The sequence below is a fragment of the Erinaceus europaeus genome, chromosome 10, assembly GCF_950295315.1.
Source record: "Erinaceus europaeus chromosome 10, mEriEur2.1, whole genome shotgun sequence".
Taxonomy (NCBI): Eukaryota; Metazoa; Chordata; class Mammalia; order Eulipotyphla; family Erinaceidae; genus Erinaceus; species Erinaceus europaeus.
In genome coordinates, this window is record NC_080171.1 from 27,216,046 (window position 1) to 27,234,236 (window position 18,191).

Consider the following 18,191-nt stretch of genomic DNA (forward strand, 5'->3'; position numbering starts at 1 on the left):
CCTTTGCCTCCTGTCTCTGCACCTGAATCAAAGAAGCTGGGGTTGGTTAGGCACAAACCCTTTATAAACATGGCTAGCATGTTATTTCTGACAGTGCCCACCCTTCTAGGGGACAGGAAGCCCTGGTCTGGAAATGCCCATGTCAAAACATCCCACTGATACTGGCTGGATGAAGGTTTTTTTTATTATTTTTATGTACAGAAGACACAGCAGCGTACACTTAGCCCAGTTTGGTGGCAAGTTCTTTAGCCTTTGCCTTTTCCAGCTTGGCAATTCGAGCAACTGATTTCGGACCCAGCACGTTTCCTCCCCAGTGACGGCGGATCTACAAAGATGAGAAATAATCAGGTTATCCTGTTCAGAGACAACTTTCTCAAGGAAAGATTCAGTATATTCAAAGGAATAGTACATGAGGGTGTTCTTACCTCATCATATCTATCATTGTAATTGGTCCTAATAGCTTCCACCAATTTAGCCAGAGCTCCTTTGTCTTCCCTAAAAAGGATGGGGAAAATACAGATTGGTCTCTCACCTTTCCAGAAAACAAGAACAGTATTTAGTGTGAATTGTTTTTGCCTCAGATAGAATATGACCACATGGTTTATTCAGGTGAAGAAATTCTTAACCATCATTGGCAAAATCTAAAGATTTGGTTTAGGGTAGACAACATAAAAGCTATGCAAAGAGAACCTCATGCCAGAGGCTCCAAAGTTTAATCTACACCACAAACCAGAGCTGAGCAGTACTAGCTTATAGGCAAGGGGCTAAAATGCACTTACGAGTTAACTTGTGTGAAGGCAACAGTAGTGCAAGTCTTCCTGTGGACAAGACGCCCCAGCCTGGCCTTCCCCTTGATGATACAGTAGGGAACCCCCATCTTCCGACACAGGGCAGGCAGAAAGACAACCAGCTAGAAAGAGAAATTAGCTCTAGGGTGCATTTTAACCCAAACCAGTGATTTAAAAGCTAGGCTGGTAGCAATTGCTCAGGGTTAAAAAGCTCATATTTTGCACTTCAAGGTCTTATTCAGAAAGGAACTTACATCATTGCAAAAGCTACAGATGGGAATGGTGAGCACCATCCCTGAGAAACTGACAGGCTCAGTCACCCCATCGAGACTCAGGTCTGAGCTCTTAAACACAGCAGTGTCCACTTAAGCCCCACATACCTCGATGGGATCCACGTCATGTGCAATCACCACCAGCTGAGCCTTCTTGTTCTCCACCAAGGTGGTGACGGTATTAACCCCTAGGAGACAAGTGGTTGTACACTCAGGCAGGGCAGGGCTGCTCTTAACACAAAAGCAGCTCTGCAAATAGGCCCAGCTGTGACTCAGGGTTAAAAAGCTCGGTTTCACTCTCCACAGTGGTTGCAGATGAAGAAATTCATGCATCATTGTCAACAGCAGCACCACTCACCTCTTTAAGAAGCAAACACTCACCTGCTCGGAGGACAGGAGGCCTCTTAGTGGGGACATCCCCTTTGCCGGCAGCTTTCTTTTCAGCCCGGGCCAGCAACCTCTGCTTCTTCTCCTGCTTTGTCTCTGGTCTGTATTTGTGAGCCAGCTTTAGCAGTTGAGTAGCTGGAAAAATGTACACCAGTGTGAGACTAGCATAACCTTTTTTTTTTTTTCCTAACCAGAGCTATGCTTAGCTAGTTTATGTTGGTGTAGGAAATTGAACCTGGGACTTTTGGAGCCTCAGGCATGAAAATCTCTTTGCATAACCATTATGCTATCTACCCCTACCCTGTAGCATAATTTCTAACCTATGTCACTTAATGCAAACATTAAATTAGGCAGATAGCACAATAGTTATGTAAAGACAATCATGCAAGAGGGAAAAAATAAAGATTGGAGTAGGCATCCATAAAATAGATAATAGAAGGGAGTTGGGGCAGTAGCGCAGTGGGTTAAGCACAGGTGGTGCAAAGCTCAAGGACCGATGTTAAGGATCCTGGTTTGAGCCCCGGGCTCCCCACCTGCAGGCGACTATCCTCTCCCCGTCTTCCTCTCCTCTCTCCATTTCTCTTTGTCCTATACAACAACATCAATAATAACTTCCAACAATAAAACAAGGACAAGAAAAGAAAGATCCTGGTTCGAGGCCCCAGCTCCCCACCTGCAGGGGAGTCAAGTCACTTCACAAGCGCTTAAGTAGGTCTGCAGGTGTCTCTCTCTCTCCTCCTGTCTTCCCCTCTCTCCATTTCTCTCTGTGCTATCCAACAACGAAGGCGGACAATAAAACAAGGGCAACAAAAGTAAATAAATATATATTATAAAAAAAAAAAAACCTGTCTGTACATATCCTAAACATGACAATTTTTGTTCAAGAGACCAAAGGTCACATATACACTCTCCCAATTACCACGTAAGTGTTTTGGGCACTATAATACCTATGTGAAAACCTGCTAACTTTCAACAAATATCTGTTTATTGGATAGACAACCAGAAATCAAGAGGAAGGGGGAACCTGAAGGGGGGTGTCTTTGAGCACGGTAATGTGTGCACTCAGCCAGGTGAGCCACTATCTGGTTAACTTTAAGGTCTTAGACCAGCCCTGTCCTTAAGGTGGGAATCATGTACCACCTTGAGAACACCCTTCCAGAGAACTAGCTTTATGCCCCTGAAACTCACCAGTCTGGCGGTCCAATGCCTGGGTGAACTGGTTAATGGCAGGAGGCACTTTCAGCCTCTTGTAGAGGATCGCCCTTTGCCGCTGCAGCCGAATATAGCGGGGCCATTTGACAAAGCGGGTGAGATCCCTCTTGGGTTGGATGTCCTGTCCTGAAAGTTCAGGTTGATGAGTGGGGTTCTGCGTCCATGTTCAGGGCCACAGAGAAGGGTTTGGTGCATCAGAGATCTTGGTGGTTTGGAATGTCGTCACTATCTCTCAGATAGCAAATATTCTTTCACATCATCTGCACCAGCGAGAACTCCCCGCCTAACAAGCTCCCAGGGGCAGGTGTGGCCCGTGCGCGCAGCAAGCCACTCGCCTAAAGGCCAAGCCCGGCATGGTCGATGGCCTGCCTTACAACAATTAACAAATTTCAACAGCCACCCTCCAAAGACGGCCTTTTCTTCCCCTTTCTCACCAATTCCAAAATTCTTGGGCCTCTTCTCAAACAGAGGATTTACCACCTTCTTGGCCTCCTGCTTCTTGACGACGGCAGGGGCCGGGGCCACCTTCTTCCCCTTGGCCTTCTTTCCTTTCGGCTGCGCAAAAGAAACGACCTGGTTACCATGCTCCCTCCGCTCGAAGCTATGCAGCGGGGCCACGGGTGGCGGACGGGTGTCAGCCCCAGCGCTGGGGAGACCCAGCCCCACCCGGGCAGTCAGGCCGACCCCACCAGCCGCCCCCGGCCCACAGCCACGTCTCCTCGCCGCGCTGCCCGCTCTTCTCCTCCCCTCACCAGGATACGGGTACCCAGGACCCTATGAGCTGAGGGGCTCCGCGCCCCCCACCCCGGTCCGGGGTACTGCAAGCCCCCAAAACTGGCATCGCGGGCGGGGTCCCTGCCCCCCGCCACTGCCCGCGGTTCGCCCCGCCCGTCTGCTCCAAGCACTGCACTGCGGCGCTGTTCTTTTTTTTCGATGCGGCTGCTAGGCTCCTATGCCAGCCCAACTGCTTCTGGACCGGGTTCCTCGAGTGTCTCCTCCCGCCGGGCGACGGGAGGATCCCCGCGCGGTGGCATCCTGGGGAGGATGGCATCGGATAATCCCTAGAACGAGGACATCGAGAAATAGATACACTCACCATCTTGGCCGGCTACAGAAGAGAGAAAGAAAGGGAATTGTGGGTAATAAGTATAAACCCTCAGAGATCGCGAGAACTGGAGTCTGCGCGGGATTTCAAATTTAAAGTGACTAAACAACTCCTGTCGCGCATGCTACTTCCGGCCGGGGGCGGGACCTGGGGGAAATGTTGATGGGGGGGGCGCGTCTGTGTAGAGCGGTGCTGACAGAGCTGATCAGGCAAGGCTCCGGAGTTGGAGGACCTGGGTGACGCTCCCAGTGTCGCGGCGAGCGGATTTAAGAGGTGGGCTCTAGGCGGGGGTCCCTGCCCCCACTGTGAAGACCCCCGATCCCGGGCGTGAGGGAGGGGTGACTCCCGGGCCCTGGCCCTGCGGTCAGGATGCTGGCGGCCAGGAGCGCGGCCTTTAGAGGCGGCGGCTGGAAGGGGGCTCCTTGCGGGGGGGGGGGGGTAGTGAGCAGGTGGGCTCGGGGGAGCGCTGGGGAGGGGGTACAGGTGGGGAGCTCTGTAGGTCTCTAGCAGACAATCTGGGCCTCCCGGACTCAGACAGATCTGGGCTGGGTCCCCGCAAGACGGGAGTGTGGAGCGGGAGATCTGATACTCCAGCGTCTCCGGGGTTCTGCACATCGGGCGGTGACGGGACTTGCAGGGTGGGAGGCCAAGTTTGACTCCGCTTGCTGACACCAGACTCCTGTCGCCAGTGGTGGCCCCAAACCTTCACCCCCAGTCCCCGAGGCCCTGCCATGGCCCAGCAAAGAGCCCTGCCACAGAGCAAGGAGACCCTGCTGCAGTCTTACAACAAGCGGCTGAAGGATGACATCAAGTCCATCATGGATAACTTCACCGAGATCATCAAGACCGCCAAGGTGAGTGGGAGCCGCAGGTCAGAGACCAGGCGGAGGAACCCGGTCTTAAGAGACCCGAGTAAATGGCATCCTCTGATGGAGGGTGTTAAGAGTCCGTTTTCTTTTTTCTATTCTTTATTTTTTTGAGATAGAGACACAAAAAGATCACAGCACCGAAGTTTCCTTTCAGTACAGTGGGGGCCAGGCTCTAACCTGGGTGCCTCTCATGACAAAGCAGCTCCACTATTCAAGTGAGCTATTTCTCCAGCTTAAAAATTGTTCAGCTCTGGCTTATGGTGGTGCAGGGGACTGAACCTGGGGCTGTGGAGCCTCAGGCATGAGAAGCATTTTGCTATCTCCCCCACCTAAAGTCTACTTTCAGCAATGCCTTTTGGGAGTGGGTGGTGGCACACTTGGTTGAGTGTACGTGTTACAATGCACAAGGACCTGGGTTCAAGCCCCTGGGCCCCACATACAGGAGGAAAGCTTTTTAAGTGGTGAAGCAGTGTTGCAGGTGTCTCTGTCTCTCTCCCTTTCTATCTCTTGCTCTTGGTTTCTGGCTGTGTCTGTCCAATAAAGATAAAAAGAAAAAATGCCTCGTGAATTCAGCATGTATTTTTTTGTATTTATTTATTTTCCCTTTTGTTACCCTTGTTTTTTATTGTTGTAGTTATTGATGTTGTTGTTGGATAGGACAGAGAGAAATGGAGAGAGGAGGGGAGACAGAGGGGGAGAGAAAGACAGACACCTGCAGACCAGCTTCACCACCTGTGAAACGACTCCCCTGCAGGTGGGGAGCCCAGGGCTTGAACCGGGATCCTTCCTGCCGGTCCTTGACCCGCTGCACTACTGCGACTCCCTCAGCATGTATTCTGTCCAGGTGCTGGACACAAGCAAGCAGTGAAGCAGTGCTACAGGTGTCTCTGTTTTTCTCTTCCTCTCTAACCCCCTTCCTTCTCAATTCTCTGACCTATCAAAATAAATAAAAGTTAAACAATACAAAACCTTGGTTGCCATTGCCACTTAACTTGCAGAATGACCCTGGGCATTAGACTCTCAAGCATGAATTCCCGAGTTCAATACCCAGCAGCACATGTACCAGAGTGATGCCTGGTTCTTTCTCTATCTCTCTCTCTCCTCCTATCTTTCTCATAAATAAATAAATTAATTAAATCTTTATTAAAAAAAAAAGAATGATAGGCAGAGAGAACTAGATAGGGGCTTAGGCGATGGTACACTGGATTAAGAGCATATAGTATGAATCCAAGGACCAGCGCAAGGATCCCAGTTCAAGCCCCTTTCTCTTCCCCTCTCTATCTTCCCTTCCCCTCTCAATTTCTCTCTGTTCTATCCAAATAAATAAAAATAAATGGCCACAAGAGCAGTGGATTCATGGTGCAGGCACCAAATCCCAGCAATAACCCTGGAGGCAAAAAAAAAAAAAAAAAAAGCAGATGCCACTCGTACGTTTGCTGCCAGGGATTGAACTCGGGACCTTATACTTGAGAGTCCAGTGCTTTATTCACTGAGCCACCTCCTGGGCCACGGGACTGGGGTCTTGAACCCAGGCCCTTGCACATGGTAACGTGCACTTAACCAGGTGTGCCACCAGCACCAACAGGCTAAGGTTTAAATCCAGGAATTCTGACTCTTAATCACTTGAGATGCCTTGACCATCCCCTATGCCAGGTCTGTCCTGGCAAGACCCCTGAGAGAATCATCTGGGTGAATAGGTTGCCGGGGCCTCGGACCTTAGTGGCAGAGACACTACTATCTGGGCTGCTCCAGCTCCTGGTCATCCCTTTATAACCTAGGATGGCAGTCTAGACTTATGTAAGAACCGCTAAGACTGGATTGGGGAGACAGCATAATGGCTCTACAAGAGACTTTTCATGCCTGTGGCTCTGAGGGCCCAGGTTCAACTCCCAGCACCACCATAAGCCAGAGCTGAGCAGTGCTCTGAAGTGTGTGTGTCTGTGTATCTTTCACTATAATAAATGAAACATTATAAAAAAAAAAAAAAAAAGATACTAAGATAAAGGTAGGTTGAATGCTTCCATTCTGATCCTGGCCCTAAGGATATACTTCCTGAATGATCACTTACAACCCTGGGCCTTTTGCTCACCCATTTAGCAGCTGAGAGACCACCCAAGCTAGTGACATCTGTTGCTACTAAGAAGCACTTGATGACCTAGACAGCTAGACTTGGGCCTACAGTGCAACCCTCATGGGTAGGCGTCTGCCCACGCTGATGGAGGTGGGGGCCTTTCTTTAGCATAAGGAGAGAAAAGGGAACAGTTGAGATCTAGTTATCAACGTCCTGGGCAAGGGTTCAGGGTGTGTGGGTGCACTGGGTGGCCAGTGGGCGCCTGTGGCCAGGGCACTTGCTGAACTTGTTTGCCTTTCAGATTGAAGATGAGACACAGGTATCCCGGGCCACTCAGGGTGAGCAGGACAATTATGAGATGCACGTGCGTGCTGCCAACATTGTAAGTTCCTGAGGAGTGGGGGTGGGGAAATGGCTTTAACTCACTCTGATGACACCCCTGTGAAGTGGTGCAGATCAGGGAACTGGGGCCACTGGAAGCTAGAGCCTTGTCACTCCCTCGTCACACCTGTCCCCTGTTGGTGGCCACAGGTCCGAGCTGGCGAGTCCCTGATGAAGCTAGTCTCCGACCTCAAGCAGTTCCTCATCCTCAATGACTTCCCGTCGGTGAACGAGGCCATTGACCAGCGAAACCAGCAGCTACGGGCCTTGCAGGAGGAGTGCGACCGGAAGCTCATCACCTTCTGAGATGAGGTCTCCATTGACCTGTACGAGTTGGAGGAGGAGTATTACTCGTCCAGGTACAAATAGGGCCGGACCCCCGCACAGAACCTAGCCTGCAGTGACCGGGGCCCTGGCTGGGCCTTCTGTGTTTCCAACCCTTCCTGTTTTGGCAGCCAAGCCTGGGCCCAGGTCCCAGAGTAGAGCTCGTGATCAGAGCATGTGTGATGGACTGATGGTTCTCAACCACTTACTTACTTTACCTACCGGGCCACAGGCTGCCCAATGAAAATCACAGAACTTGGAGGGCTGGGAGTCGGGAGAAGGGGACCAAGCCTGTGTTCCTGCCTGCGTGCAGCTGCCTCTCCCTGCTCCTCCCCAGGCCGGTGCCTTTGGCTCCTAGCTGAAACATTGCAGCCCCAACAGGTCTAGCTCCTCAACCCAGGCTGTCTTCAGGGTTACAGCTCCTTGTGGGCATCACCAGAGCCCCACAGCAGTGGGGCTGTGGGGCAGAGAGAAGGAAGGAAACCCTGAGTGAGGATAACCTTAAAAGCCAGACCTGTGGACCTGCAGGTTCCCCTCCAGCTTACACACAAGTCTGGTTCCTGAAAAAGTGGAGCAAGGCACAGCTCTCACAGGGACCACTTAGAATTGTGAGACCCGAGGCTGTTGGAGCTGGAGGGATTCTGAGAAGTGCCATCCACATATATCCAACATAGCTGGAGCCACTCTGTCCCTGTTGGCTTGGAAAGCCAAGGTTCAGTCCAATAGGCACAGTGTCCACACCCTGTTTTGCCCTGTCCTCCCTGGGGATGGGTCTCTGGCCCACAGATGCCCAAAGCCAGCATGTTCTGTGACCTGGGACTTGGTTTCCCTGTCCTGGACTCCACCACCCCAGGGTCCCTGCCTGTCTTAGTCTCCATGGGAAGGGACAGTACACTGTTCGACTGGAGTGGTTCTAGAGCTCTCCAAATGCTTCTGGGGCTGCCTTTGACCTCAGTTCCCATTAGCTAAGCAGAATGTCACAAGCCACTCCCACACACCAGGCCTTCGGAGCTGGGGACCTTTTGCAGAATTTGCATGTCCCTCATCTTCATTCACTTGAGCCCATGGCCACCCCTGTGGGCTAGACCTGTGAGGTGGCAATGCAGCCTCACCTTGTACAGGCAAGGACCTGAGGGGAGGCCATTTGGCCGAGATCATTCAGGGGCACGGGGGACCTGGGACACTGAATACCCCATTTCTCCTTGGTCACCCAGCCCAGTGTCCCTTCCAGTTGTCGCTGGTGCCTGGGGATACTGTATGCCTTTCTTGTCAGTGACCAGAGCTCAGCTGAGCGAGGGTAGTGGGTAATATCCCCTCCCTACAACCCCTGACCTGGGTTACGCGTACCCTCAGCCAAGCTGCTGCTGACACCCACCTTGCCCTGTGGCGTCTGAAGCCCTGCATGCCCATCCTGCACTCCCGTCTGCTTTCTGCTTTTTGCCATTTGCACTTTTTCTACCTCTCATCCTCTGTTCTCTGTGTTGAGGTGGTTTCTGAGTTCCAATGCTGAGGGCAGAGCTTGGGAAAATGCCACTTAGACAAGTGTGGGGAGGGGTTAGACAGCTGGTGGAGGGTAGAACAGGGCCTCAGCCTCTGTCAGCCTAATCAGGCTGAGCCCCAGCCAGGGGCAGACCCTGAAACTACACAAGGTCCCTGCCCTCACAGCCTTGCAAAGTAAAGGCAGTCGTTTCCTAGCCATTGAGGCTGGCAGTTCCTTGCAAGAGGAGGGCAGGTGGCCTAGCAAAGGGCTATGTCAGCCATGTTGGAGGTGGGCAGGAAGGATGCCTAGTCCACCAGTGGGGTAGGGCCTTGTAGACTCACACAGCCCACTCTGGCTACACCCAGAAGGCTCCCCCCTCTGAAGATGCTCTGCAGGACTCAGTCTCAAGGGTGACCCACGTGCCTGCCCCCGGTCAGTCCTACTGGACAGGGCAGCACAGAGAAGGAGGAGGGAGGAGGGCAATGAGAAGAAGAGGAGGGAGGCGTAGGTGGTCTGTTTCCTTAAAGTGGCTTCTGTCTTGCTTTCCCCCGCCCCGGCTTCCATCTCTGCCTGCTCCTGTCTCCCTGGGTTTCTGGTGGTGGAAAAGCTCAAGTCTTTGCGGAGCTAACGATCTGCCTCTGTGCGAAGCTTACTGGAGGCTGGACCCCGACACAGATTCTGCTGATGGCCTCTCTGCCCCCCTGCTGGCGTCCCCGGAGCCCAGCGCTGGTCCACTGCTGGCTGCAGCCTCTGCCCACTCCCACACCAGCGGCCCTGGTCCCACAGAGCACGCCTGAACCTGCCCTGCCCACACCCCGGGGTCTCAGGAAATCTGGTGGTCCTCTCAGCTGTGGGAGTGGCTATGGCTTCCTTGGGAGCCACATCAGCCCAGGGCTGGGCCTCCTGGGAATTTTAGGGGGAAAGGCATTCTTCTAGCCAATTCCAGAACAGTCCAGCCTGCATGGAGTCCCTGCCTTTATTCACTGCCTTCCAGGCCCCTGGGTGGAGAGAAATACCAACTGTTTGTCCCTAAACAGACACAGACGGGGCAGGGACCAGACTGACTAGAGCACGTTGTTCAAGATGCCTATAAAGGATGGGCCAAGTCCAGACCCTGCCCAGGCCGGACCTCCCTTGCAAAGTGTCTGTTCTGGGCCATCCTTACGAGTGGGTGCTTGCTCATGCAGAGGCCAGCTGTCGTCCTGGTTCTGCTGCCCGCCACATGTGATCTTATTTTTGTAATAAATGTGAAGTAAAACCTGTACCACCTGTCAAATTGGTTTCTCCTCTTCCCCATCCCACCCCTCTTTGTGTTTTTAATTTTTTTATTTGCCTTCAAGGATATTGCTGGGGCTCGGTACCTGCACTACAAATCCATTGCTCCTGGTGGCCGTTTTCTCCTTTATTGTTGTTGTTGTTGTTGCTATTGTTGTTGGAAAGGAGAGAAAGAAATTGAGAGAGGAGGGGAAGACATAGAAGGAGAGAGAAAGATAGACACCTGCAGACCTGCTTCACTGCTTATGAAGCGACCCCCTTGCAGGTGGGGAGCCGGGGGCTTGGACTGGGGATTAGCCGGGTCCACCGCAGCCTGTCCCGAGACACACACACATACACACCCCTTCTCAACACTATGATGGACCTGGCTGTGCCTGGACACCCGCAGGCTCCAGGTCTGCCTTCTTCCTGGGGGCAGGATCCAGGTGACTCTGGTGCCCGGGGCCTGGGAATGCGAAGCCTTTGGTAAATAAATGCCAGGTTTCCATACTGTTGTCACACACAGTCCCTGCTGCCACCCTGAGCTGCTTCCGTTACCTCCATTTTTTGAGTGTACAGGTTTAGGGGTTGAAATAGTCTACCAGAACAGTGGTTTGGGAGGTGGCGCAGTGGATAAAGCATTGGACTCTGAAGCATGAGATCTGGAGTTCAAGCCCCAGCAGCACATATACCAGAGTGATGTCTGGTTCCTTCTCTCCTATGTTTCTCACTAATAAGTAAACAAAATCTTTAAAAGAAGAAAAAGAAAGAAAAGAAAAAGTCAACCCAGAACAATGAAGCCCAGGAAACAACAAAATACCCAGAATAGTTAGTATTCAATAGGGTAGTGGAGGGGGAGGGCTTCCAAGCCATGGCACATCTGGTTGAATGCACATGTTACCATGCACTAGGACCTGGGTTCAAGCCCCTGGTCCCCACCTGCAGGAGTGGGGGGAGCTTCACAAGTAGTGAGGTAATGCTGCAGATGTGTCCCTTATCTCCTCCCTCCTCAATTTCTCTCCTATCAAGAAAGAAAAATGGTCGCTGGGTTCATTGGATTCATCTTGTAGGCACTGAGCCCAAGTGCTAATCCTGGTGGGATTAAAAATATGGGCTGGAGGGAGCTGGGCGGTAGTGCAGTGGGTTAAGCTCACATGGCATGAAGCGCAAGGACTGGTGTTAAGAATCCCTGTTCGAGCCCCCGGCTCCCCACCTGCACAGGGGAATAGCTTCACAGGCTTCTTCTCTCCATTTCTCTCTGTCCTATCCAACAACAATGACATCAATAACTACAACAATAAAACAAGGGCAACAAAAGGGAATAAATAAGTAAATATATATGGGCTGGAAAAGATAGCATAATGACTTTAAACTGTGAGGCTCCTAGGTCTCAGGTTTAATCCCCAGCGCTACCATAAACCAAAGCTGAGCAATGCTCTGGTAATAGAAAAGGGAAAGAAAAGAAGAAAGAAAGAAAAAAAAAAGATTAGGGTAATGGGCATGGATAAACTTTGAGATAGGGGTGGGTGGCTCAAGGTCTGGCCTATTTTACTGAGCTGGAAGGCAAGCAGTGGGGATCTCTACTTTGAACAGGGCAGGAGATATGTTAATGTTCAGATGTAGGTGTGAGGGCCAGGTGGTGGTGCACCTGGTTGAGTGCCCAGGCTATAATGCTTAAGGACCTGGGTTCAAGCCCCGGTCCCCACCTGCAGGTGGAAAGCTTTGCAAGTGGTGAAGCAGTGCTGTAGATGTCTCTCTGTCTCCCTATCACCCACTTCCATCTTGATTTCTGACTGTCTCTCTAATAAAGATAATTTTGGGGGGTCAGGTGGTAGTGTAATAGGTTAAGCACACGTGGCACAAAGCGCAAGGATCGGCTTAAGGATCCTGGTTTGAGCCCCCGGCTCCCCACCTGCAGGAGAATCGCTTCACAAGCGGTGAAGCCTGTTTGCGGGTATCTATGTTTCTCGGATCTGGGAGGTGGCTTAGTGGATAAAGCATTGGACTCTCAAGCACAAGGTATCTATGTTTCTCTCCCCCTCTGTCTTCCCCTCCTCTCGGTTTCTCTCTGTCCTATCCAACAACAACGATAGCAGTGACAACAATAATAATAACAACGATAAATGAGGGTAATAAAACAGAAAAAAAAATAGTCTCCAGGAGCAGTGAATTCGTGGTGCAGGCACTGAGCCCCAGTGATAACCCTGGAGGCAAAAAGAAAAAAAAAAAGATTATTATTTTTTTTAAATGTAGGTGTGGTGGTCCAGGAGGTGGCACAGTGGATAAAGCATTGGACTCTCGAGCCTGAGTTCCCAAGTTCAATCCCCAGCAGCACATGTACCAGAGTGATGTCCATATCTCTCCTATCTTTTTCATTAATAAATAAAATCTCTGAAAAAAAAAATGTAGGTGTGCAGTTCAGAGGAGACACCAGTACAACCGAGCCTTTTGGGGGTGGTAGAGTAAATCAGGAGGGGAGAGGTGGCTTTCTACCTGTTGTTACCATTCTGCCAGTTATGTTTTATTTATTTTATTTTTATGCTGTGCTGGGGTCAAACACAGGCTTCACACATGCAAGGTACCCATCCATCTACCACTGACCACCACACCCATGTTGCTATTCACGTTAAAGCTTTTTTTTAATCTTTTCATTACTGGAACTTCACCCCTCCATGCTGACTTTTTTCATTGATAGAAAGATGCCACAGGGGCCGGGTGGTGGCACACCTGGTTGAGTGAACATGCTACAATGCACAAGGACCCAGGTTCGAGCCCCCGGTCCCCACCTGCAGGGGGAAAGCTTAGCAAGTGGTGAAGCAGGGCTGCAGGTGTCTCTCTCTCCTCCTCTGTTAACCCTTTCCCTCTCCATTTCTGGCTGTAACTATCTAATAAATAAAGATTAAAAAATATTTATGGGGGGTCGGGCGGTGGCGCAGTGGGTTAAATGCATGTGGTGCAAAGCTCAAGGACCAGCGTAAGGATCCCGGTTCCAGCCCCCGGCTCCCCACCTGCAGGGGAGTCGCTTCACAGGCGGTGAAGCAGGTCTGCGGGTGTCTATCTTTCTCTCCCCCTCTCTTCCCCTCCTCTCTCCATTTCTCTCTGTCCTATCCAACAACAAACAACATCAACAATGGTAATAATAATAACCACAATGAGGCTACAAAAGGAGGAAAAAATGGCCTCCAGGAGCGGTGGATTCATGGTGCAGGCACCGAGCCCAGCAATAACTCTGGAGGAAATAGAATATATATATATTTATAAAAAAGATGCTACAGAGGGTGAGATAGATAGCATAATGATTATGCAAATAAACGCATTCCTTTGTAAAGTCCCAGGTTCAATCCCCTGCGCCAACTTAAGCCAGAGTTGAGCAATGTTCTGGAAAAAAAATAAAATCCAACAGTGGTCCAAATAAATAAAATATTTTAAAAGATAAGGAGTTGGGCATTAGCGCAGCAGGTTATGGGCACATGGCGCGAATCACAAGGACCGGTGTAAGGATCCCGGTTCGAGCCCCCCGCTCCCCACTTGCAGGGGAGTTGCTTCACAGGCGGTGAAGCAGGTCTGCAGGTATCTATCTTTCTCTCCCCTCTCTGTCTTCCCCTCCTCTCTCCATATCTCTCTGTCCTATCTAACAACGACAACAACAATAAAAAACAAGGACAACAAAAGGGAAAATAAATAAATATAAAAAATATTTTTAAAGAGTGGAGGGTAGATAGCATAATGGTTATGCAAACAGACTCTCATGCCTGAGGCTCCAAAGTCCCAGGTTCAATCCCCCGCACCACCATAAGCCAGAGCTGAACAGTGCTCTGGTAAAAAAAAAAAAAAATTTAAAAAAATATAAGAGTCTCACAGCACCAAAGCTTCCTTCAGTGCCGCAGGCACTGGGATCACTTACTCTGTTTCCTAATACACCCGCAGGGGAAAGCTTCACAAGTGGTGAAGCAGGGCTGCAGGTGTCTCTCTGTCTCTTTCCCTATCTCCCCCTCTCCTCTCAATTTCTCTGTCTCTATGCAATAATAAATAAATAAACGTTTTTTTTAAAAAAAAGATAATTGCTTGGTTTGTTTGTTTTTTACCAGAGCACTACTTAACACTGACTTGTGATGGTGGGGATTAAACCTGGGATCTCTGATGTCTCAAGCATGAAAGTTTTTGCATAAACTCTATGCTATCTCCCCAGCCCTATAGTTTGAAATGTTGAGTCCTTTGGGCCAGGGCAGATGGTACAGTGGCTACAGTGTTGGATTAGCCAGCATGAGGTTTTATTTTACCAAAACACTACTCAGACCTGGTTTATGGTGGTGCTAGAGATTGAAGCTGGGATTTCAGAGCCCCAGGCATGAATCTTTTGCTCAAACATTATGCTGTCTACCCAGTCTTTCTCATATCAGCTAATGGTTTTATTTATTTTTACCAGAGTACTGCTCAACTCTGGTTTATGGTTCTTCTAGCGTTTGCCCTTCTTCCGTAGCCAGTCAACAGCGTCAGGTTGAGCCTGATGTCAAGTTTCGAGACCTCCTTTGAATCTGGAGAGGTAGCAGTCGTTGACTATGTGGTTCATAGTCTGTCTGTAGCCGCAGGGGCAGTTCGGGTCATCTCTGGCTCCCCAGCGATGGAACATAGCGGCGCACCGGCCATGGCCTGTTCCATAGCGATTGAGGAGGGCCCAATCATAACGTGCTAGGTCAAAGCCGGGTTGACGCTTGCAGGGGTCTGTGATGAGGTGTTTGTTCTTTACCTCAGCTGACTGCCAACTCTGTTTCCAAGAGTCTGGAACAGAGAAGTTCAGTGTAGGCATAGGGGACCAGATTGGGTGACGTCAAGCATTGGACAGGGTGGGCGAAGATATCTGCATATATTGGCAGGTCCGGTCAAGCATAGACGTGGGAAATGGACTTAGATGATGCCGCATCCCGACGAATATCTGGCGGGGCGATGTTGCTAAGAACTGGCAGCCATGGAACCGGGGTGGAACGGATGGTTCCAGAAATTATCCTCATGGAGGAGTATAATTTGGAATCAACCAAGTGGACATGGGGGCTACGGAACCATACTGGGGCACAGTATTCTGCAGTGGAATAGCATAATGCCAGCGCTCGCGCCCCATGAGGAGCTGGTCAGTCTTGCAATGATGTTATTCCTCGCACCCACCTTTGCTGCAGTTTTTATGAGATGTTTGTGAAATGACAGAGTGCGATCGAGAGTAACGCCAAGATAGACTGGCTGGGCTTCATGCCGGATTCTCGTATCGCCAAGCTGCACATTAAGCTCATGCGAGGCCGAGGCATGGTGTAGATGGAAAACAGATGATACCGTTTTTGCAGTGCTAGGGATTAGTCGCCATTTTTTACCGTAATCAGATATATATGGTTTATGGTGATATGGGAGATTGGACCCTGGGACCTGGAGCCTTAGACATGAAAGTCTCTTTGCATAACTCATTAAGCCCCCTCCCGCTCCCCCGCAGGTGGGAACTGGGGGGCTTGTGCCTGAACCCTTGCACACTGTAATATGGCCATTCAACTGCCCCTTAATTTTACGTATTTATTTATGAGAAAGAATCAGAGTATGGCTCTGGCACATGCAGTGCTGGGGATTGAGCACCATTTTTTTCTGTGATTTCTTTTTTTTTTAATTTTTAAAAATATTTCCTTTTGTTCCCTTTGTTGTTTTTATTGTTGTAGTTATTATTGTTGTTATAGGATAGGACAGAGAGAAATGGAGAAAGGAGGGGAAGACAGAGAAGGGGAGAGAAAGACAGACACCTGCAGACCTGCTTCACCGCCTGTGAAGCGACTCCCCTGCAGGTGGTGGGGGGGGGCTTGAACCGGGATCCTTACACCGATCCTTGTGCTTTGCACCACCTGCGCTTAACCTGCTGCGCTACCGCCCGACTCCCTGAACACCATTCTTGTCCAAGGTCTTATTCACTGCACCACCCTACAGCTGTAACTAGGACATTTTGATGATATTTCTGAGAGCTTGTCAGGCAAAACCAGGTGCCCAACATTTAACTAAAGAGCTGTTATCTTGTGGTCCAGGAGGTGGCGCAATGGATAAAGCATTGGACTCTCAAACATGAATTCCTGAGTTCTATCCCCGGCAGTACCAGGAGTGATGTCTGGTTCTTTCTCTCCTATCTTTCTCATTAATGAATATTTAGGTTAAGCGCACGTGTCGCAAAGCGCAAGGACCCGAGTAAAGATCCCGGTTCAAGCCCCCGGCTCCCCACCTGCAGGGGAGTCACTTCACAGGCAGTGAAGCAGGTCTGCAGGTGTCTGTCTTTCTCTCCCTGTCTCTGTCTTCCCCTCCTCTCTCCATTTCTCTCTGTCCTATCCAACGACGACATCAATGACAACAATAATAACTACAACAACAACACAGGGCAACAAAAGGAAATAAATAAATATTGAGGGGAAAAGTGAAAAGGGCTGTATCTCTAATTGGCCAGGTTTGTAAACGGAGCCAAATTGTGATCAGATTATCCTGAAAAGTAACTTAAAAGTTGGTAGGTCCGCAACCAAGATCTCCACTCCCAGTACCACTTTTCTCTCCCTATCCTGTGGCAACTCTAGTGGTGTCTATCTGCTACCACCCACCTTTACCTCCAGATTAGAACAGAACCTCAAGGGCCTCCCTGGGGTAGTAATATGCATAGTGGTCAGTGTAAATAGTATGAATAGTCCCTCACACTACTGGGAACTCCATTATCCCACAGTCTGCTTATCCATCTGATTTACTACTGATCACCCTAAAAGCAAATCTGTAGGCATTCACTAGGGAAAGACTTAGAAAGAGGCTAGGGTATGGATCAACCTACCAACATCAACGTCCAGAGGAGGAGCAATAATGTTCGGGGAAGGTGCCCTCTGGGCATCTAATCTACCCTTGGGACCAGGAGGTAGCACACCTAATTAAGTGCCACACACTACAGTACATAAGGACCCAGATTCAAACCCCTGGTCCCCACCTGCAGGCAGAAATCTTCAACAGTGGTGTAGAGCTGCAGATATCTCTCTCTCTCCTTCCCTTCTCAATTCCTCTGTCCAATAATAAACTAAAAAAAAAGAAAGAAAGAAAGAAATCTACCCTTATCTATGACTTTAGGAGAGCCACTGCAGTTCCCAATGGAGGGGATGGGGACACAGAACTGTGGTGGTGGAAACTGGAAAACACCTTTTATAATTTTGTAAACCAGGTGGTCCGGGAGGTGGCGCAGTGGCCAAGGTGCTACTCTCAAGCACTAGGTACTCAGTTCAATCCCTGGCAGTACATGTACCAAAGTGATGTCTAGTTCTTTCTCCTATCTTTCTCATTAATAAATAAATAAAATTATTTTTTTTTCATTGCTGTAGTTATCGGTCCTTGCTCCAGTCCTTGCGCTTTGCACCACGTGCGCTTAACCGCTGCTCTACCGCCCGACTCCCCCCCCAAATTTTTTTGTAAACCAATATTAAATCAACAATAGAAAAAAAGGGGGGCGAGTGTAGATAGCTGAGTGATAATCTGGCCTTCTCTCACCTCTCCCTCATCCCTCCATCTCCCCCATCCCCTATTCTCTATCTCATTTAAATAAAAGATTAAGAGAATTTTTTTTTAAGTGTCGCAGAAGGTAGATAACATAATAGTTATGCAAAGAGACTCTCATGCCTGAGGCTCGAAGGTCCCAGGTTCAATCCCCCGCAGCACCATAAGCCAGAGTTGATCAGTGCTCCGGTTAAAAAAATAATAAAATAAAAATTCAAGGGCACTATTTCCTGCGCCCTGTATCCCTGAGTAGACTGCATCTGCAGGACAGGACTCGCCGTTGGTCCGTGCCCACCAAGGACAGAGGTTCTGCTCCTCTGACCTGTTGCCCCAGGAGCTCGGTGCGTTGCGTTCCGGGCACCACTGTGCTGGAGCACACAAGCGTGAACCTCAGGGCTTGGGGCAGAGGTCGGGGGTCAGGGCTGCAGAGCTGTGACGGGTCAGCCGCGCGACACTCCCGCCCAGGCCCACAATGCTTTGCAAGGCCTCTACGCGCCACTTCCGGGGCAGCC

The 18,191-nt window shown here is 50.1% G+C and overlaps 2 protein-coding genes and 4 non-coding genes across 6 annotated transcripts; 1 reads left to right on the forward strand and 5 right to left on the reverse strand.

Moving 5' to 3' along the window:
* Positions 1-166: 166 nt before the first annotated feature.
* RPL7A (ribosomal protein L7a) lies at positions 167-3,871 on the reverse strand. Its single transcript, XM_007521446.2, has 8 exons — positions 3,756-3,871; positions 3,094-3,214; positions 2,636-2,785; positions 1,442-1,582; positions 1,169-1,248; positions 780-910; positions 426-495; positions 167-325 (listed from the first exon to the last, which is right to left on the reverse strand). The coding sequence occupies exons 1-8, from the start codon at positions 3,756-3,758 to the stop codon at positions 221-223; spliced, it is 801 nt and encodes a 266-aa protein (XP_007521508.1). The 5' UTR covers positions 3,759-3,871; the 3' UTR covers positions 167-220.
* Positions 572-638, reverse strand: LOC132541092 (small nucleolar RNA SNORD36). Its single transcript, XR_009552269.1, has one exon. It is a non-coding gene; the product is annotated as a small nucleolar RNA SNORD36 (small nucleolar RNA).
* On the reverse strand, positions 981-1,052 carry LOC132541090 (small nucleolar RNA SNORD36). Its single transcript, XR_009552267.1, has one exon. It is a non-coding gene; the product is annotated as a small nucleolar RNA SNORD36 (small nucleolar RNA).
* On the reverse strand, positions 1,328-1,401 carry LOC132541091 (small nucleolar RNA SNORD36). Its single transcript, XR_009552268.1, has one exon. It is a non-coding gene; the product is annotated as a small nucleolar RNA SNORD36 (small nucleolar RNA).
* LOC132541094 (small nucleolar RNA SNORD24) lies at positions 2,850-2,924 on the reverse strand. The gene has a single exon (XR_009552271.1). It is a non-coding gene; the product is annotated as a small nucleolar RNA SNORD24 (small nucleolar RNA).
* A 30-nt stretch (positions 3,872-3,901) lies between the features above and the next one.
* Positions 3,902-10,153, forward strand: MED22 (mediator complex subunit 22). The gene is given in 5 exon segments (XM_007521448.3): positions 3,902-4,037; positions 4,454-4,618; positions 7,006-7,086; positions 7,236-7,444; positions 9,497-10,153. Coding segments are annotated over 4 exon segments (603 nt in total). The 5' UTR covers positions 3,902-4,037; positions 4,454-4,495; the 3' UTR covers positions 9,687-10,153.
* Positions 10,154-18,191: the final 8,038 nt, after the last annotated feature.

Excerpts from the sequence above, each read along its gene's own strand:
- RPL7A (XM_007521446.2), bottom strand. Across the intron at positions 1,583-2,635 it reads GGCATTGGACCGCCAGACTG|CTACTCAACTGCTAAAGCTG; the intron begins GTGAGTTTCAGG and ends ACATTTTTCCAG. Across the intron at positions 1,249-1,441 it reads GCCTCCTGTCCTCCGAGCAG|GGGTTAATACCGTCACCACC; the intron begins GTGAGTGTTTGC and ends CTTGTCTCCTAG.